Here is a 20,104-nt window from a genome sequence, read left to right on the forward strand (position 1 = left end):
CACTCTAAACCAACAGCTTGCTGACCAAATTCCTTTCATCCTGCTGTGCAAACTCTGGGAGATGCCATGACACTGAGGGGCAGATGCAGCCATTAGTTCCCAATTGGGAGTGACAGTGACGCCACTTAATTCTTGGCCATCTATTTTGAAAGATGTTTTCTATTGGAAACTATTCATTGTAAAGCAGCAGGCGGTGAGAATTTAAATTCTATGTCAAGCACCTTGTGGACATACATGCCACAAACAGTTCCAAATTTCAGTATTATTTCATGTAGACACTTGGTTGGAGGAAGCTGTTTTTATTATGATTTTTTAAAAAATCATTCTTCTGTACAGACATGCTTACAATAACAGTTCATTTTATTATTTGCCAAGACTAGGTTTCCCAGTGACCTTATTAGCAAACTCTTCTCTTCAGGTGCTTATTTAAAAATAGCAATAAACTCTTTTATGTACAGTGAGTTTCTGCGCTTGTGAATTTGGGGAGAACATTGTAGACAGAGCCCATGTTGCAAATTTCCCTTGAGCATCCTCCACCAGCCACTTTCTTCCCATCCATCCTCAAGAATGTTGTCAAGTCACTTCCAATTTATGTCCATTCTAAGGCAAACCTATCAGGGGTTTCAGGGCAAGATTTGTTCAGAAGAAGTTTGCCCTTGCCTTCATCTGAGAAAGTGTGACTTGCCCAAGGACATCAAGTGAGTTTCTATTGCGAAGTGGGGATTTGAACCCTGCTCTCCCAGAATCCTAGATCAATACTAAAACCACTATACCATACTGGCTCTCTGCCCATTCATCCATAACATCTACCTTAATTCTATATCCTGACATCATTGCAAAGTGCATTTATCCATTGATGTCAGGACACAGGAGTATTCTTTCGGAGCTTAGTTCAACTCTTACAGTTTTGAACAGGAGCTGATCTGCTGTTTGCAGCACCTTTAGTCCTATAAAGTTGCATGAAGGTGTCATTCTGATACATCCCATATGGAACTCCTCAGCTTGCTCCATTATGGAGCACTTTCAAGGTTTGTCTTCCTGCAAATGAAACTCTAAAAGGCCTGTCTGCCTAGTGAGCCGTTGCTATTCAAATAGCATGTTTGCCGCAACAAGAAAGGCATCACAAGCAGCTATTTTGTATCTTCATGGTTGTCATTTTGTTTGCTCAGATCCTTCATGCAAAATTAGTGTGCGTTAAAAACATTCACATTCTAAAGATTTAAAAAATCACCAGCTGTCTTAGCATAACCAGGTTTTGAAAGAAATCACCAATTGCCACTTACAAATGTGTAACTATGATGATAGAACATGGCCACATAGCCTGAAAACCCCACCAAAAACTATGTGATGATAGAGTTGTTGAGAGTTCAAAGTCTGTTGGTGATAACACACAGGCCTTTGTAATCTGTTTGCAGATGACTAAGGAAGTATGGTCATAGTCCTAATGCAGAGCTGCACTTAACTGTAATAACTACATATTGGTCCAAGGTATCTATAGAATTTCTAAGTGCAATTTATTCATCTTCCCATTCCACTACTCAACCTATGCATTGTTTTAAGCAGGTATTGCCTCCATATCCAATGCTGATCCAGACCATATCTTATTGTTGTGAGATCTACCACTAGCATTTAAAAAAAAAAAACTGGTATGTGATTTTTGTTTTTGGTTTGTTTGTTTGTTTGTTTTGGAAAATATAATCAGTGCATTGCATAACAATACAGCATGACATTGGCCTCGCAGAGATGTTGTTGGCCAGATTCACCCATGCACACGACTGAGATAAGGATGCAAATGATGTTCCATCAGATTACTATCTGAAAGGCATTGAGGACATAAACCCAAGAATGTCTTTAGCAGCAATATTAGAAGATTAACCATCAGGCAAGATTCTAGCTTGGACATTGTCTGTCTTCTGTCAGTTTTCTGTTACTATAAAGTACTCAGTCACTGTGCCTTCATCCACAAGCACTACCTTCTCTTTCGCATGCAAGCTTCAAGCCTTCCCAGTTCTTCATAGGACTGGTAGAAAATGTCAAAGTCTTTGGCACCCCAGCTCCTCCAGACAGCCAGGCAGCATTCCAGGGCCTCATTCTTGAAGCAACACACAACAGTATCCTTGGCCAGGACAGCAGCATCCACTAGTGACCTGGAAACCAGTAATCATGTTTGAGAAAGGGATTATTAAAACAAAACAAATGGGGAGCCAGAAACTGCCTTTTAAGTATTTTGAATGTTTAAATGTTGCCCTTTTAAAGACACTGCAAGGAGATCATGCTTCAAACAAAAGTTTCTAATTCTCCTCAGCCACAGATACAGGTAGAGTCTCCCTTATCCAGAATTCTGAAACCCAAAAGACATGTTTCCCCCAATAGCTGTGATAGTGACTCCTTTGCTTTCTGATGATTCAGTGTAACCACACTTTGTTTCATTCACAAAATTAGGCTATATGTTTAGTGTACATGAAACATAAATGGCTCTTGTCTTCAAGATATTTCATTATGTACATATATGCAAATACAGGTATTCCAAAATCCAAAACACTTCTGGTCCCAAACATTTTGGATAAGAGAGACTCAACCTATGTGTTAAACTGGAGAGTAGGGTGACTAACATTGGCAGTGGTGCTTTGCAGAGTTTGACTTACTCCTTCTTTGCCCTCCCCATGACTAGGTAATTTAGAATAAATTACACTAACAAACAAAAATAAGAGCAAAATAAGACACATTGCATAAGTATGCTCAGTTTGCTGAATTCTGTTTCTCTTGGCTCAAAACCTTGATTGTCTACATAGGGGTGAGGATATCTAGGGGATGCCCTAGTTATGGTTGAATTACAACTCCTTGTTTTCCTCACCAGGGTCCTGTCTGCACATTTATGCAGAGAGATTTGGAGAACAGAGGCAAATATGTTTGCATCAGGTTTTGCTTTCTGCTTTTGCCCCAGTGCTGCTCATGAGCATTTCAGGAATGACTGACTCTTCTCAAATGGCTCTGATATGCCAACTAGAGAGTCTATTAACAACTGGAGATGCTGAGGATTAAACCAGGTCCTTATGCGTGTACAGTCTGTGGTATTCTACTGAGCTATAGGGGTCCCTCCCACTCTGTTTCCCCATACCTTTCCCATCCATCCTTACCCATAAGCAGCCAGCTCTGCAGCTTTTAGTACGGCAATGACTCTGCCCCGCTGAGAGATGGCTTCTTTCTCTAAGCCAATCACAATGATATCTCCACCTTGCCTGGAAAAGGAAAGCAATAGGGTTCCTATTATATATCACTCAACAGGGGAAGTGATTCAACCATAAGAAAGATATACACTTTCTCAAAGTTTCTCAGAAGCAGATCCTTATCTCTCCTTAAAAATCATGGTGAGTGGAAATAACTGAACTTCTTAATTGGCAGGTAAAGATCTGCTTCTCAGACAGGGCTGGCTGTTCTGATTCAGTTTTCTATTTGGGGCTCATAACAGTTTGTCCTCTTTGTTTTTATAAGCTCTCCCAGAAAACAAATACATGCTTGAGAAAATTGTTCAGTCTCCTTGGTATCTCAGCAGGAGAGGTTTTAAGAGCAACTGGGATTGGTGAGTCCAACCCAGGGGGGATAGTGTAGAAAAATGATTTTGTTCAAATGCTTGGGATGTTATTTAGAAGGCAGCCACTTTTCATGCTGAGAAACTCCCAGTAACCAAGCCATGACTGGGAGTCAAACTAGGCTGCTGCCTTTCTCTGGACTGCAATAGTAGTAATACAGTAGCAACATGCCAGGAGAAAAATGAGGCTGCTCAGTCTTATCCTTTGTATTGGCTTTCCATGCACAAAGCCTAGAGCTACCCAGGTCTCGAGAGGCAGGCAGCACACCATTCCTGAACATGACAGATCTATTTCAAGATTACAAACAGTGGTTACTGACAAACTGATCCTTCTTGTGAGTTCATACAACCCCCTTTTAACATCATCTAGGCCACTAGGCACTGCCACATCTTGTGACAGTGACTGCTGGAAGAAGAGCAATTACAGATTGATCTGGTTACTTAGCCTTTGGTTGAGACATTACATGTACACATAGCTCTGCACATGCAGTTATGTGTCCTTTCACAGTTCAGTAGTTGCTTGCTTACTAGTGGAGAAGTGGGGAAAGTGATTCAGACGGCAGAGAAGCAGCTGTTCTCAGTTTCATCCAGCGGGATGAAATGAAGGTGCATGCTCAAATGGAGTGCACCTGCCTTTTTCTTCCCCCAAAAGCTCAGAGCAGCCAGATCCTGAATCTCCATTTCCGTCCTCCTCCCACCACTAAGAAGTAATAGTAGCAGCAGACGCCCATCCCCAAGCTTAGGAGGTTTTTGGACAGAGCTCAAGGACAAATAATAGCTCTATGCAACTTGCCGCAAAATGTACTTATGCACACCTAAGTCACTAGCAGGATGCCAGGCTCTGAGTAGGATTCTGAATTGTAAAAATTAGCACTGTAAAATCTTTACATAGTGATGGAAGTGCAAGCAAGATTACAGCTTTTGAACCAACTTTCATGTGACCACAGTGCTTTCTAATGCAATTTACCTAGGGATCCATATGAGGTCTTTTACAGGGAGGATTCTCATGGCCTGGAGACGCCCAACATCATCACTGGTTGGTTCAGAAATACTTTCAGGTCCTTCCATGGGAGGGTTTAGCTCCTGAAGCTTGTCAAGTTCCTCGCAATCTGTCGAGAAAGGTGCGCTGGAGGAGCTCACAGGGGAGCATGGCAGGCTTGAGAAGGATCTTGTCAGTTTGTTGGTAGACGAGGGTGAGTAAGATGACACTGAGCAGTAGTCTGTCAAAGAGTCCTGATGGTTTAATATCTGAATTCCTAGTTCTTGGCTTTGTAGAATGTTCACATCTGTTAAAGAACTGGTCTCTGAACCCAAACTCCCATTTGTAGCTAGCATAGTGGGAATCGACGTTGATGGTTGCTGTATAGTGAACATGTCTCTCAAGGGGCTTTGGTCCCCACAGAAATAGCGCGCACAGAGCTGGTAAGTGGTGGTGTAGTACATCACCAGGAAGTTGGTTGTATCATCCAAGCACCAGGCCACCTCCTCCCCATTACACTCTGAACTACACACTATGGAAACAACCACGGATGGTGGGTTGTAGGGTTCTAGTCGCCTGGTGATTTCCATGACTCCACAGTCTATGATGAGGACACCAGGGCCATTGCTGTACCAGACTTCAGTCCCATTGTTTGCTGTTTCCATTGCTTTCACAGGGTAAGGATTTTGGCGGGGGTCATCATCGCTGATCTGGAATATGGAGCGATTAGCTGTGTGGGAGCACAAGTAGCGGCAGCTGTCCTCTGGGACACCTTGGAATTCTTGGAAAACAGCTATAAGTCCATCTGACAAACCAGCCAACACTTGGTAGGAATTCTAAAAGCAGAAGAGAATTAAAAATGTGATAATTGATTTTGCATCCAACTAAATATCCCCAAACTTTACACAGTGTTACAAGGTATATGGAGACAATGCCCATCTCCTAGATTTCAATAGGGCAATTGCTTCAGTTGTAATGGGATGTGTAGTCATCAAATACTAATGGTTCCTGGGACAGATACCAATGCTAAGTCTCCTACATGTAGAATTTCTATATTAGCACATTTATTGATCTTTGCAGTGTATCAGAACTCCATACAGCACAGATTATTTTCTCAGTCTAACTCATGTATCCAGACACTAACCAACCAATTATACAGCACTTACTGCTTATTAATGTAACAATGCAAAACATAGGGAATTCCATGGAGGCAACTGTACCGAAGTTGACATAACTTATTGCATAACAATGGTAAGATAACTGAGTTTTCAATGTGAAAGCTAGCAAGGGCAGATATAAATGCTTAATTTTGAAAATTTTAAGAACTATGAGAATTGGATGAACATACACAAACTTTTATCAAAACCATAGTGAAAAGCATTGCATTGGGTCAGCAATGTGTGTGGATATGTTGGGGGGGGGGTTACCTTTGATCCAGAATATATATCCCATGCATCACTGTACAGTCCACACAGATATAGGCCTTGAACAAATATGGGCCTTGAACAAACTTTGGCTGTTAGGCATTTAGAAACCATCACTACATTCCTAGCAAATTCCAGCTGATCAAACTCTTTTAGTCCCAAAGAATTTTAAGAAAGGAAGTGAAGATTTTGTTTTGAACATGCCAGGAGGAATTGCTTTAGAGAAGAAGACTAGGCAAATAAGCTCTCTCTTTCCCTCTTTCTAGTTCTGCTCATGTCTCCTAAGTGTACATTGTACACTAAAGAACAGTTTGCTAGTCAAGATGGAGATTATGGGCATTATAAACAGGTAAATAGTTAACAAAAGGATACCAGGTTTGAGTCCGTGTCTGGGAGAAAGGTGACATAGAATTAAAATAAAATAAAATAAACTGTTTGCTGGCTATTTGTATTTTCCTCGTTTCATACTGTCAATTCTTCCATGAGTGCTATACTCTAAAGTTGATTTAACCACTCAAAAATTGTGCGAACTCCACAACCATCCTAGCTGCTAAGTGTAGGCAGCCAATTAATTGACAAAACTCTTGGTAAGTGTAACTAATACTAATCCTGACATATTAAACTAATCTGAATAATATTTTGGTCCAAATCCAATGGCTAGCCCCAGATAAAACATCCCTAATGAATACACTGCAGAATAGTGAAACAATACTTATGTAAATCTCACACTGATTCCCTGGGTCTACCCTGTTTGGTTCAGGTGTTTGTGTTTAAAATGAAATGAAAAACAGATTATGATTGCCTTTCTGAATAGCTGTAAGTTATTAATGGCCCGTGTTTGAAACCTGCTCCCTTTTACCTTTTTTACAATGGGTACCGCAAGGAAATAGGTGACAACTGCTGGCGTGTCGACACCTTTTTGTGGCACCTTCAGAGGGCACATGCCTCTTAAGCTGTAGACATAAATTTTTTGGTCCTGTACAAGAGCAAAAGAAAGAAACCTAATTTCAATAGTTATATTCATGCTGTCACAAATAGAATGAAATTGGAAGAAAAAAGAGAGCACATATATAAAAATCAGCAAAACTAGGGAAGGGTTTTATCTTTTTGTCTACTGATTTCCTAACAAAGGTATTTCTCAAGTGGGTTCATTTTGGAGAAAATAACCCCTTTTATGCATCCCAGCGTTTGGCTCATTTTCATAAAGCACTTAAAATGATGAATCTCTATGGATTCAACCCAGCACTGAATGGGAAATCTCACCGGTGATCAATCATATGGTCTCTTCAAAGAGTAGTATCATGTCTTTGGAAATGCAGATGACATGAGACACAAACCAAGAAGAAAATGCTGGGGAAAACTGAAGCTAGGGCTCCCAAACAGAAACATTTGTTGTTCTCCTGTACCTCCACAACTTCAACAGACATAATTTCCAGCATCTTGGTGAGTTTGATCCCAGTGATAAGAGACACCTCAGTCCAAATACAGAAACAGTTTGGAGAGGAAATACCTCTGTGGCAGTCCATAGCGAATTCTGAACTTTCAGCTGGCAGCACACCTTCATTCCTGGGCAGCTCATCTTTGCCACTTCTATCAGTCCTTTCTCTGCATTCACTACTGTATAATTTCTGAAATCAGAAAACAGCACTCATTTTTTACTGCCTCGCCAGAAAATTGGCATCAGCAAGTAGCAATGAAGCAAAAGGCCCGAGATACCTAGTTCAAGGTGACCAAAGCCGTCTGTCCCTTAACCAGGCCTGAAACCAAAGTGAAATGGATTTGGATCACTGGCTTATCCAGAAACACCTGGAGCACTACATGCTCCAAAAATGTGGCCAAAAATGGAATGTTAGACTGGCTGATAATTATCCAGAATTGTGTTTTTAGTAATAGTTTTATAACAGGCAAAGCTGGAGCTCTCCCTTGTTTTAGTGAGGCATTAACCACTCCCTTTACCTTCTCAGCCAGTCCCCTTCTAGCATTTTTAACCATCCAGGAAAAGACCTAGAACACATGTAGCTGATCTCATCTCTCCAAGAATCCTATCCACTTCCTCAGGCTGCACAAACTGAAAAACACCCATTGTCATTGGCAAGCAGGGGCCAGAGTTACATCCTTTGGATCTGTACCATCCAAGTCAGAGTGGGTCCATGCAATTTTATCTGCAAAGTGCATGGCAAGTTGTCTGCAGCTGGCTGTCAAGTGGTCTGGATTTTCTTCTCTTGGGCTTCTGTGTGAAAGACCCCTGACCCCTCGAAACAGCTCTGCTGGCTGACTCCCTGCAGAGTCAATAAAGGCAGAGAAGAAATGTGTCTTTGCTGCCTTTTATTGCCACAGAGTAGGTCCTCAGATAAACCTTGGCCTGTATTACATTGGATGAACTCTGCATTTTCTGCCAATACTGTTTTAGTTGCCTTCTAATTTGTTCTAGTGCTACCAGCTCCCTGGAAAACCAGAGGATCAGTTTGGCTCCACTCTATGGGATGGGATGCTCTCACAGCAAATAAATAGGAGGTTTGCTATAAGCAAGCTGCCAAACCTTTTTTGGAGACTGGGTATGAAATGCAGCACAAGTGATACTTTTTACCCTTTTCAAGTCTTGGTTTTTCCTCGCTTCATTAACACTGTGCTTTGGGCCTTTTACCTTGGTGTGAGCAATGAAAATCTAAATTTGTATCTACTGCTGTGACACTGAAGCTGACAGGAGAATCCTGGGGGCTCTAGCAAATTCAGGTGCAGGTATGTAAATGCACAGCGCATGGGCTCTCCGGCATGTGCTGCCACACTCACTGAAGAGCATCAGGCTGCCCACAGGCTTCTATGTTTCACACCAAGTTTCTTAGCTAAAGGGGAAGCTGTCATGGTAATTCCATCTGAAGGCTGGTAGGAAAGTTTTTAAACATTGACACATGAGTGCTTTTCCAAGGAGGAACAGTGCATTTGTTTTGCCATTACTCACAATACAATACCCTTTGTGTTTGGAGAGAAAACCACAGAGTATTCATAAATTTATCATTAATGCTGGACCTCTTTACCAGCTTGAGCACAAAATGTTACACATCTAAAGATTCAAACCAGATGTGGCTCTTCGCTGTTGTTACTGTCCTGCTTTAGAAAACACAGACACACACCACAAAACAGCCATTCAGACTCAAGGAATAGCATTATAAAAAGAAGAAAGTGGCCACCATCAGCTGGGTCAACCCACCTAATGCATTGCTTTTTATCATTACATTTATTAATATACAGATTGTGTCCAAAATCCAAAATAATCCCAAAATCCAAAATTGCCCACATAAGTGGTTGAGATCGCGACACCTTTATTTTCTGATGGCTCAGTGGATGCGAACTTTGCTTCATGCGCAAAATTATTAAAAATACTGTGCATAAAATTGCCTCTACATTAAGTGTGTAAGGTACATAAGAAACATAATTTAATTTCATGTTTAGAAATGACAGCAAAATTATATTGCAAGGTGAAGTCAAAGGCTTTATACTGCAAGATTTGCAACACAAATGAACGTAAAGGAATCAGAGCACAAAATATGGCTGAACATCTTCTGTGTAGTGAAATAAGAGATATTATGCAACTGGTTCATTTATGTTGCATGAAAGATCACAGAGGGGATTTAGAAAAAACAGCTACACACAAACCTGGTGTCTTCTTTCCCATCCCAGAATACAACTGTGTACTCTTCTTGCCCTTGGGAAGAGAAGAAAGATGACTGTTTCCCACATGGCAGCAGGTACATGAATGTAGCAAAGGTGGGGTCTTTCATTCTTCCTACCACTGAGGTGGCCAACGGTCGCTGGATGAAAGAGAAAACAGACTTGCTAGATGGCATATATATGTACAGAAAGCTGAAGTGAACATGGAGCACAGGAGCTCCACATATGCATCTTTGTTCTTGTTGTGTACCTTCAAGTCATTTCCAACATCTGGCGACTCCAAGGTGAATATATTATGGTTTTTTCTTGGCAAGATTTGTTCTATGGGGTTTCATGGCTGATCTGGGAATCGAACCCAGGTCTCCAGAGTTTTAGTCCAACACTCAAACCACTACCCCATGCTATACCATCTACACACTACACCATCTTTACTTGCATGTATATGATAACCCTTTCTTCTAACAAGAACAGGGAAGTCAGCAAGGAAGGCTGAGTGTGCAACTGGTAATCTTGAGTGAGTTATTCACTCTCAAGCCTATCCCAGAATTGTTAGGAGAACAAATGGGAATGTATGTGAAGATGATACCACATATGCATCCATGAGCTATTTGGAGGAACAGCAGTTTAGAATACATATTAACAAAATTACTGAAGGGACACTGGATCAGAGTGCATATGTATCGCTAAACTGCAATACAAAACAGTCATCCATCATGAAACTTCTGTTCACAGCAACCATTTCTATTTTTTTTCAAAAATAGGGATTTTAAGATTTAGGATCTTGACCCAGGAAAGATCAGTTCTAAATATGGTTCAGAAGTATGTTTATACTGTGCCATGGGCAATCAAGTTAATATGGAGCACTGCTTCATCTATCTACTGTTCATGTACCTTTTCAGGCTTGGTGTCCCAACACTCCATCATCAGGGCCTGCAGTCGATGGAACTGCACCTCTTCCAGTTGGCCCAGAATAGGCCTTATCCCCTTGGAAAGTTTCTTTGCAATCTGAAGCTGATGTTGCCCAAGCACAGGACGCTGTCCAGATAACATCTCATAGAGCACCATTCCATAGGAAAACATGTCAACCTAGGGCAAAGCATACCAGATAAGAGAGGGAAAGTATATTTAATGTGTATTTCATCATTCTCATTTTTCCATCCTACACCCGTCCAGTGGGATGCATTGTTGCATATGGACATGGTCTTAATAGCAAATCAGGATAGGAAGGTTGACTAAAACTAAAACAATTTAGTTTTATTTAACAGTTTGACATAAGCTAGTACTAGCGCTAATATTTATAAGACTAATTCATAGTATGAAATTAACTACTTAGGTGATTTTACTAGTAAAATACATATTTAATCAAGTCTGCCAGGGTCACTATTGAAAGAAATCTTCTCTCTGGTTAGTATACCTGGCCTGGAAACTGGCCAAGTACACTAAGGTCCAAAACAAATTGCAGAAATAATCTGGTTTGAGACCACTTTAACTACCCTGGCTCAGTGCTAGGGAATACTAAGAACTGTAGTTTATTGTGCACCAGATCTCTCTGACAGAGGAGGCAAAATATCTCACCAAACTACAGTTCCCACAATTCCCTAACATTAAGCCAGGGCAGTTAAAGTGGTCTCAAACTAGATTATTTCTGCAGTGTGTTTTGTACCTAATTTAGAGTAATTAAGATGGACTGAATCATGACCTTTATCTTGAGTCCTGGGTGTGATTTTTTGTCATGGACATGGATATTTTAAATGTACCTTTTCATCATAGACAATCCGAGGTCGTATCTCTGGGGCTTGGTACCCAGGTGTACCCTCCACGCCTAGAGCCCCTTCGTGAAAGGATTGCCGAGAAATCCCATAGTCGGACAGTTTGATATTGATGCTTTCTCTCACATCTAGAGACCACACAAGAATGTTGTCTGACTTCAAATCACAGAAAATGATGCTCTTCTTATGGAGGTAAGCCAGGCCAGCTGCTATCTGGTATGCCACTTTTAAAGTCAACATGTGCCCTAGTGGCACAAAAGATGCTCCTGGAATAGCAGAAAGAGAGAGAGAGAGAGAGAGAGAGAGCAGAAAATGGCATTGAGTTCAGGAAAACTCTATTGTTTTGGAGAGAGGTGGGGAAACAGTCGCTGGAACTGTATCCCTTTCCTTTTTTTGGAAGTATTTCCCAAGGACCACAACCCAGTTTGAAAAGGCAGAAAGGAGAAGATCTGGTCCTTCACCTTTGGAGTTTTCTGATAGCACAGTGGTGAGGCTGCCCAAAGGAGCCAGCTCCAAGGCAAAGCAGAGCGGGTGGATGCTGATCCCGATCAAGGAGACAACACATGGATGCTGGAGTGAGTGCAACATGCAGGTTTCCTGGCGGAACTCAGAGAAGTTCTTCATGGCATCCATGGCTCGCAGGTGCCTCAGCATCGTGTCTAAATGGACGAAGACACACACTGACATTAAGTTAAACTCAAGGTTAGTGGCACATGCACACGAGAAGTCCTGCTGGGTCAACAGTCTGTTTACTCTAGCATCATGTTTCTAATGGAGACCTGCCAGATGTTGCTGAAAAGCAGACAGCCAGAAGGTCAGTGAAAACTATTTATGGCATTGCTACATAACAGGCCAGGGAGTTTACGCATATGGCACTTGGTGATGTGGATGGAGCATTTCTCTTCGACCCCTTGCAACTCGTCTTTAGGGCTAGGCATAGAAAGTCTGTATAAAAGCTAAATATGCTCAGGAACCAAGGCTATGACTGTGATCTATCCAAAACTGGGCAGTAGGCATTACACCAGGCTGTAGCAGAGGGAGTGAATGAAGGCATGCACGGCTCTCATCAACCTTGCAAAGCTGTAGTTTTTTGTGGGTTTTTCTGTCTATGTGGCCATGTTCTAGAAGAGTTTCCTCCTGATCTTTTGCCAGCATCTGTGGATGCTGGCCATGAAAGCCTTCGACTTCACCTTGCAAAGCTGGTTGGTATAAGACTTTTGCAGCCAACAACTAGTGTTTGAATTGGTTGTGCCTTTTTCTTTCTCCTTCCCAATCCTTTTTTCTCTTGCATTTGGTCTAAGGCTTTCTTTCTATTGATATATGTCAGGGATGATGGGAGTTGTAGCTCTTCACCTCTGGCTCGAACTCACCACCTTGTTACGCACCGGCGCTGACCAGTTTTGGCCAGTGGTTAAAGCTTTGCTCTAAAGCAGCAGAGTTACAGAGAATAGGCTGAAGACCCTGACAAACTCTCCAAGCCTTCTCACTCTTGCTTCCACAGAAGTCTTCACACTTCTTCAGGATCCAGCTGGCTCTTGTATCTTCACCCAAGACACCAGACAACTCAGTAGTCTTGTATAAAATATCTACTTTATTCTACTATATACAGCTCCAAAACTATCCAACAATACTCCTCACTACTATCCACTACTACTACCCACAAAATACATTGGGATTCATAGCAATTATTATAGCCCTTGGAAAACACCACCCACTCTTGTCAGTTTCCACCCAGTGGGCGTGTACAACCATTTTCATTGGTTCTCTTGGTTCATCACATAATTAATGATTTCATCATCTCACCTTGTCCACTTTAACAATTCTCAGGTGCTTTCAATTATCCACTTTGCATTTCTGTCCTTGGCATTTAGGACTTGTTAATTACATTACCTTTTACACCTGTGTGGCTTCTAATTGCTTCTGCTGAGTCATCCTGACTCTCACATACATGTTTTATTTCTTTCACTGTATATCCCATGTTGCATTTTCCTTAACAATATATTGGTAAGAAGTGTGTATGTGCGCGTGCGCACACACACACACAGATTCCAAAAAGCAAACTTTGACTCTGCCATTTTATATAAGGGACATCATTTTACTATCCATGGTATTTAATGGGACTTGAGCATGCATGGATTTTGGTATCCACGGGGGTTCCTGGAACCAAACCCTAGCAGATACCAAGGGACCACTGCAAATATATTTCTGGGGGAAGAGGCCTCCAAGATCTTTGGTGGGATGTGTGTGTAAATGCAGTTCCCCAAACAGCTGACAGTTGTCCACCCTCAGTTCCTATCTTATACCATGTAAAGATACTAGTACACAGGCACTGAATCAACAGTTTTTGTATGCTGCTTTTCAGTGTTCATGTTTCCTGCAGTGAGTATGGCACTGTCTTGTAATCGGATTACTACTTGATTTAGGTTTTTGACCCCTTCCAGAAAAGGGTATATATTTTTAACTGGCGACACCAGGAATTCACCTCAAGTCTTTGCACTGAACGATGACAGCTGCTGAACTGTGGCTCCATTTTCTATGAGCAGCACAGCTTAAGAGTCAACTGGGAAAGTCATTCAAATTCCTGTGCCCAATTCTCACTTCCATTCCATGCATTTCTTAGATTTCTAAAAACATTCCCGTTTTTATTCATGAGTGCATGTTTCTATAAAGATGTGTTAAAACACACCAAACACCAAACCTCTCCCATCCTCACACCCAAGACAGACATTATTTCTAGCCAAGGTGTAAAAGCTGTATTTAAACAGGAATTTTTGATATTTAAAAGGGGAAGGTTATTTGCTTCTAAACAAAGAAGGAGAAGATGGAAGGGGGTGAAAGGGAAAAGTCCCTAGTTTTCAGAATAGCGATACAGTACCTGTAGCTGAACATGCAGAACTCTTGCATTTTTTAATCTGAAATCGCTTCACTGCCACCGGTTTTCCTTGGTACTGTGCCTGATATATAACAGTCCCACTTCCTCCTTGGCCGAGGACATTGCTTTCATTTTCAATGTATTCCAGTTTGCTGTTTTCCAAAAACAATCTGCAAGGCATGATGGAGAGAATGAGGCAAAATTTATCTTTAAGGAATTTAGGATGTATGCGCTGAGTTCCAAAGGGCCAAATGGAAACAATGGCTTTAAGATCACCTATAAATCAAAATGGAGAGCGTAGCCAAGAAATCAGAAGACTATGGGTGCATCTACGCTGTAGAAATAATGCAGTTTGACACCACTTTAACTGCCAGGGCTCCATCCTACAGAATCCTGGGATTTGTAGTTTTGTGAGGCCAAAGACCTTCCTAGGATTCCATAAGATGGAGCTACAGCATGCAAAGTAGTGTCAAACTGCACTATTTCTACAGTATAGATGCACTCTTGGAAGAGCACCTATGAAAGATCAGAAAGAATTAGATAAGATGTATGAAGGTCAGAATTGTCCTTGCCATAATATTTCCATTGGCTATGTATTGGTGCGAAAATGGGACTGTAAAGAAAGCTGACAAAAAGAAAATCATCTCATTTGAAATGTGGCACTGGAGGAGCGTTCCATGGATACCATGGACTGTTAAAAGGCAAATGAATGGATCAAGCCTGAACTCTTCCTAGAAGCTGATGGATCAAGACATCACTATCCAAAGTAATAAATAAACTGAGACTGTTGTACTTTGGATATGAGAAGACAGGTCTTATGAGAAAAGGCAATGTGTGGTAGGGTGGAAGGCAGTAGAGGAAGACCACAATACAGATGGATAGACTCGATCAAAGAAGGTAGAGTCCTCTGCTTGCATGATCTGAGCAAGACAATAACAAGTTGTCTTGGAGCTCTCTGTAATACCATAAGTAGAAGTTGACATGATGGCAATTAACAACAACAAAACCTTCTGTGTCCCAACAAACAGACAGATTAGATGGTCCCCACTCAAGCTTTGTCTTCAAATGCCTGCTGATCTAAACCCTGGTCTCCAGAGTCATAGTCGAAGGCTTAAAACACTACACCATGCTGGCTCTGTATCTTTCTGGGTAGGAAAATAATTTAATGAAATCACAGCAAGCCTCTCTGAAACTACTTTGCATACATGCATACATAAACAAACTGGAAAGCGGCAGCAGAATTACCAAAACAATTTGTAATTCTAATAGATCTAATAGATGTTATTTCCAGACATTGTTATTTCCAGGGTGAAAAAATGAAAAGGGAAATCCATCTCACCTGGCAGGAAAATCTGTCATGAAAAGCTCAGGAACCAACTCCTGCAAAAGCACAGGTATATCTGGGTGGTAACCACAAACAATGCTGTCGGACTCAATAGCCGTCAGAACACAATCCTCCATGTTGAAGTACTGCATGTCCTCGATTTTCTGGTTGCCTTTTCCATCTTTTTTTTTAGGTGTCGAACAGACTGGGCAAGGGACGTACTGCTCCATCAGCAGAGTCCCATCACTCTCAGTGGCTGTGAGTGCTGATGATGGATTGAGAACCATAAATCAGATTTCAAGATAGCGTTATCACAGTCAAGACAAGGTTCCCTAATAAGGATAGAGTGTTGCTGCACCAGTTGTTTTCCCCCAGGATAACTTCAAGGACTAAATCCAGGAAAAAAGGTGCTATTCCTGCAGGCAACATTCATTCATTCATTCATTCATTCATTCATTCATTCATTCATTCGGGACTGCTCTGTGCACACAGTTGTTGGTGAGCATTAGTTGGGATTGCACATCAATCCCTACCTGGCAATTGGTGAGGCCCTGTATCAGAAGTGCATTGCTTGAACTTTGCAACAAAATCAGTTCGGGTTCAGTCTCCCTTATTCAAAATGCTCAGGATCAGGACTATTTTGGATTTCAGATTTTTCTGGATTTTGGAATACCTGCACTGTATTTGCACACACCCCACCCGCCCACACACACGCATTTGGGGTTTCAAGCATTTTCGATTTGGGAAACTCCAGCTGTTGCACTTTTAAAAGCCAAATGTTTATTACTTGAGTATAAAGCATATTATAACATTGCTACATTACAACCATTCAAATCTAGACACTAGGACCCTAGAAATCACCCACTGGGGTATTGGATTTGCATTTTTGTGCACGAATTCTTCACCCCACCACAACCATCCAGATGCAGATGCATGCCAGTCAGGAATCTTGTTGTGACACTGAAAGGACTTGCAAAAGCAGTTTGTAAGACATTATGTGATGGTGTACAGAAAAGACAAATGTCCAAAATGCACAGAGAAAGGCAAAGTTCTCAGGGACACCTAAAAAAACATCATTTCTATTAGCAGAAACTAATGGTAATCATTCTTACCAGGAAACCATTGGTCTATCAGGGAATTGACATGATCTGTAATAAAAGCCATTGCTGAAAAATCCCTTGCCTCTGACTGGCAGGTAATTTTAATGCCACCACTTTTCTTCTTCTTCCAGTTAACATCTGAAGACTCTACGCTGCAAAAATAGAAACCTTGAGAAATCAGTGAAGGGCTGTTTTTAACCAGCTTTCTGCAGCATTTTAGCTGCCTGGGATCTTACTACATCAACCATTCAGTCTTCTGTGAGCTGAATTCCTATAATCCAACACTTCTGGAAGGCACAGTTTGAGGAAGGTTAGTTTAGAGGATGATAGATTTAACATCACCTTACACTGAAAATATAAAACACAGCTGTTTCTTTCCCCATTACTCACCCAGGCAGACTTATACCCACATTACTTTCACCTAAAAAAAACCCCAAACCCAACTATACCATTTCACTTTGGTTTTTATGCCGAATATCCCAGACATACTTCCCAGGGATCAACCATTACCTCAAGTAACCTCCATCAAAGGTGACAAACAGCCCCTCTTGCCAGTAAATGGTGTGGTTTCTTTTAACCCGGAAAGTGCTGCATCTGTTTCGCTGTGTGCCGGTGAAACTGTAGATGGCAGCTCTTTTATTCCTAGTCTTGGTATTCTTCTTGTTTTCAAAGAACTGGGACGGGAAGAAAAATGGGGACATTATAAAAAGATCTTTCAGAATGGCACATCTGGTTAAGCATTCTTTTCATGTTTCAAGATGTGTCCGTGTGAAACAGACAAGCAGGACCTGAGTGCTACAGATACAGGTTCTGTTCTGTTATGTAGGAAACAGCAGATGGCTGGACCTTCAGTTTGAGAATGATGCTGACTCGGACCATTCAGTTGTAGAGGCAGAGCCTCGCTTGATGGCAAAGCCATTGGTAAGATTTCATCAGATGGGTATTTGCTGTGGCTTTCCTCTGAGGCTGAGAAAGTATGATTTTTGCAAGGTCACCCAGTGGGTTTCCATAGCCATGTGGGGATTTGAACCCTTGTCTCCCAGAGTCCTAGTCCAACATTCAAATCACAACACTATGCTGGCGATCAACTAGAGTAGATCTGCTGAATCAATTGCTGAATGGTAAGTTAATACCTATGTATATGCTATCAGTTTAATGGGTCTACTTCAGCTGGGACTAACAACTGGATTTAGGCAATTCACATCCCGCTGAACATGAAGACATCCATAGTTTTTGTGGATTCTTCAGGCTATGTGGCCATGTTCTGGAAGAGTTTAGCCTGAAAAACCCACAAAAAACTATGGATGCTGGCCATGAAAACCTTCGACTTCATATGAAGACATCCATTTCATTTAATAGAACTGGACCATAATCCTCAAGAATATTAAGAATGCTGATTTAATGTGTATGTGTGGAAAATGCACATTCATCAAGAGCTTCTGTGGACCACAAGCATTATTCCTGTCATCAGTGTTATCATCAGCTGAACATTCTGAACTGATGACAGGATAATAATAAGATAAGAAGATTTGGAGAGTAATTACACAGATTGCCAAGGAAGTTAATACCAGTGCAATCAGTGCTAAGAATTAACTTGTGCCAAATTCATTGCCCTTGAAGTCTTCAGTAAGATGCATGCAGTGGCCAGAAGCATATTTGAATAATTTTGGACTGGGGTTTATCTACAATTAAGCTCCGTAGTTGTCAATGTAAGCATATTTCCAGTTACAAAAAATGTCCACTGCAGCTTGAAATAAAGGGTCTGCCTATTCCAGGGATTCCTGTGAAGGCTGCAGTGGAACTGCTATCTGTATAGCCAGGTCTCTTCCCATGAAAGGAGCATCCTTCACTGCGCTCCTTTTCTCCACTGGAGGAAATAGTGATCATTCATAAAAATGGGAAACATGAGACTGAGATGATGGTCGAGATGATGGTAAATCTGTCTCTTGACCCTAGCAGTACCAGTTTCCTGGGGTTTCCATGTCTACCCCAGAAAGTCTACCAAGTACCTTTCTGTATTTTGCTACCCAAATACAGCTGTCCTGTGACCAAATACTGAAAACACTCATTATGTGTGAGTCTTAATATGATACCATTACTCTGACGTAGTTCTCATAGCAGGGTGCTTCTTGTGCATCAATGAGGCTAAGACATGTCCAAGATCATGAAGTGTCAGATGTAGATTTGCTCTCATCAGATACAAAAGATTTTCCCCCTCAATTTTTGTATCCTCTTACCTGGAGGTCCATCTCTGCAAGACTGATAAGCATCCGGGCTATAAACCTTTGCCAAAAGCCAACTGGGACAAAACTCATCTTGAATACCCTTTGGATGGTGTTTGTTGTCTGATGGCGTAAGCCATGAACGTCAAGGGCTGGTTTGGCAGGAAGCAGGTGGGGTAGAAGGTAACTGAAAACAAATGCCACAATCAGGTCACAAGTTGCACTTTTCAAACCAGCAAATACCCTGTCTGCTGGACAGAATATCTTTGGTTTTATACTGAACAGCATAGCAAAAAACATATACATTAAAAGCCTTTGCAACACTGCAGGAAGAGGGGAGCTTTACAACAATCCTGCACAAAGAGACAGGCAAAGAATAGACACAGCTTAGAGGCTCATCTTTTGGAAAGCACTTTGAGCATAAACATGGAGTACTTGTGTTGCTCACGAAAAACAGATTCCCTTAAAAAAATACAGTCAGATACTAACAGATTTCTTCATTTCCCTTAAGCATAGAAATGTCTCAAGGATACCTTCCAGGCAAACATATGCCGGTGAGAAACTTCTAATGACCAAACAGATACTGCAGGAACATCAGCAGATTGCTGCCAGAGGCCCATTATGTGTGCCTTTTTTTCAACTGCTGCCGAATTTCCATTCCACATAAGATGCTGGCACAAAAAAGAGAAAGCTGCTGTCCTCAGAATACCTCTCAGGACTTTGGTTTCACAAAGCAACATCTCTAATATAACTATAAAACACTCTGAAACTAGTCAGTCTCCCTAATTGTCATCCCCTTTTGTTGATGCATTCGGTAAGAACATGGGACCCAGCCAGATCGCTCAAGTGAGCCATTAATTTAAGAACAAAGTCTGTACCCTGATGGTTCACAAATCCTCCTTGTGACATCTTAGCCAGCAATCTGCCAGTCTCCTGATGCCTGACTCTGAAAACTCAGAGGACGGCCAATGACAATTCAACTCAAGGGTCAATGCTGTCCTACCCCATTATAGAATAACAAACAGCTTCATTTATATACTGCTTCATACTGAACTAACAGTGTCTAAGTGGTTTACAACTGTAAACTAATTGCCCCCAACAAGCTGGGTACTCATTTTAGTGACCTCCTTGGAAGGATGCAAGCTTGAGTCGGGCT

The 20,104-nt window shown here is 41.4% G+C and overlaps 1 protein-coding gene across 1 annotated transcript in view; it reads right to left on the reverse strand.

The window, feature by feature from the left end:
• Nucleotides 1–301: 301 nt before the first annotated feature.
• The window catches only part of LOC149307433 (leucine-rich repeat serine/threonine-protein kinase 1-like), a 158,655-nt gene continuing 138,852 nt past the window's right edge, over nt 302–20,104 (reverse strand). Inside the window, exons 21-34 of the mRNA XM_089539164.1 lie at nt 18,964–19,135; nt 17,237–17,400; nt 16,739–16,878; nt 15,642–15,891; nt 14,306–14,472; nt 11,892–12,089; nt 11,419–11,696; nt 10,553–10,747; nt 9,647–9,801; nt 7,503–7,620; nt 6,852–6,968; nt 4,557–5,404; nt 3,138–3,239; nt 302–2,147 (exon numbers count right to left, since the gene is read on the reverse strand). Of these exons, the coding sequence (XP_089395290.1) occupies nt 1,970–2,147; nt 3,138–3,239; nt 4,557–5,404; nt 6,852–6,968; nt 7,503–7,620; nt 9,647–9,801; nt 10,553–10,747; nt 11,419–11,696; nt 11,892–12,089; nt 14,306–14,472; nt 15,642–15,891; nt 16,739–16,878; nt 17,237–17,400; nt 18,964–19,135 (3,082 nt within the window). The 3' untranslated portion in view covers nt 302–1,969. The remainder of the gene's footprint in view (nt 2,148–3,137; nt 3,240–4,556; nt 5,405–6,851; nt 6,969–7,502; nt 7,621–9,646; nt 9,802–10,552; nt 10,748–11,418; nt 11,697–11,891; nt 12,090–14,305; nt 14,473–15,641; nt 15,892–16,738; nt 16,879–17,236; nt 17,401–18,963; nt 19,136–20,104) is intronic.

This window comes from Sceloporus occidentalis, unplaced genomic scaffold (genome assembly GCF_023333645.1).
Source record: "Sceloporus occidentalis isolate IW3139 unplaced genomic scaffold, rSceOcc1.0.p SCAF_9, whole genome shotgun sequence".
Classification (NCBI taxonomy): Eukaryota; Metazoa; Chordata; class Lepidosauria; order Squamata; family Phrynosomatidae; genus Sceloporus; species Sceloporus occidentalis.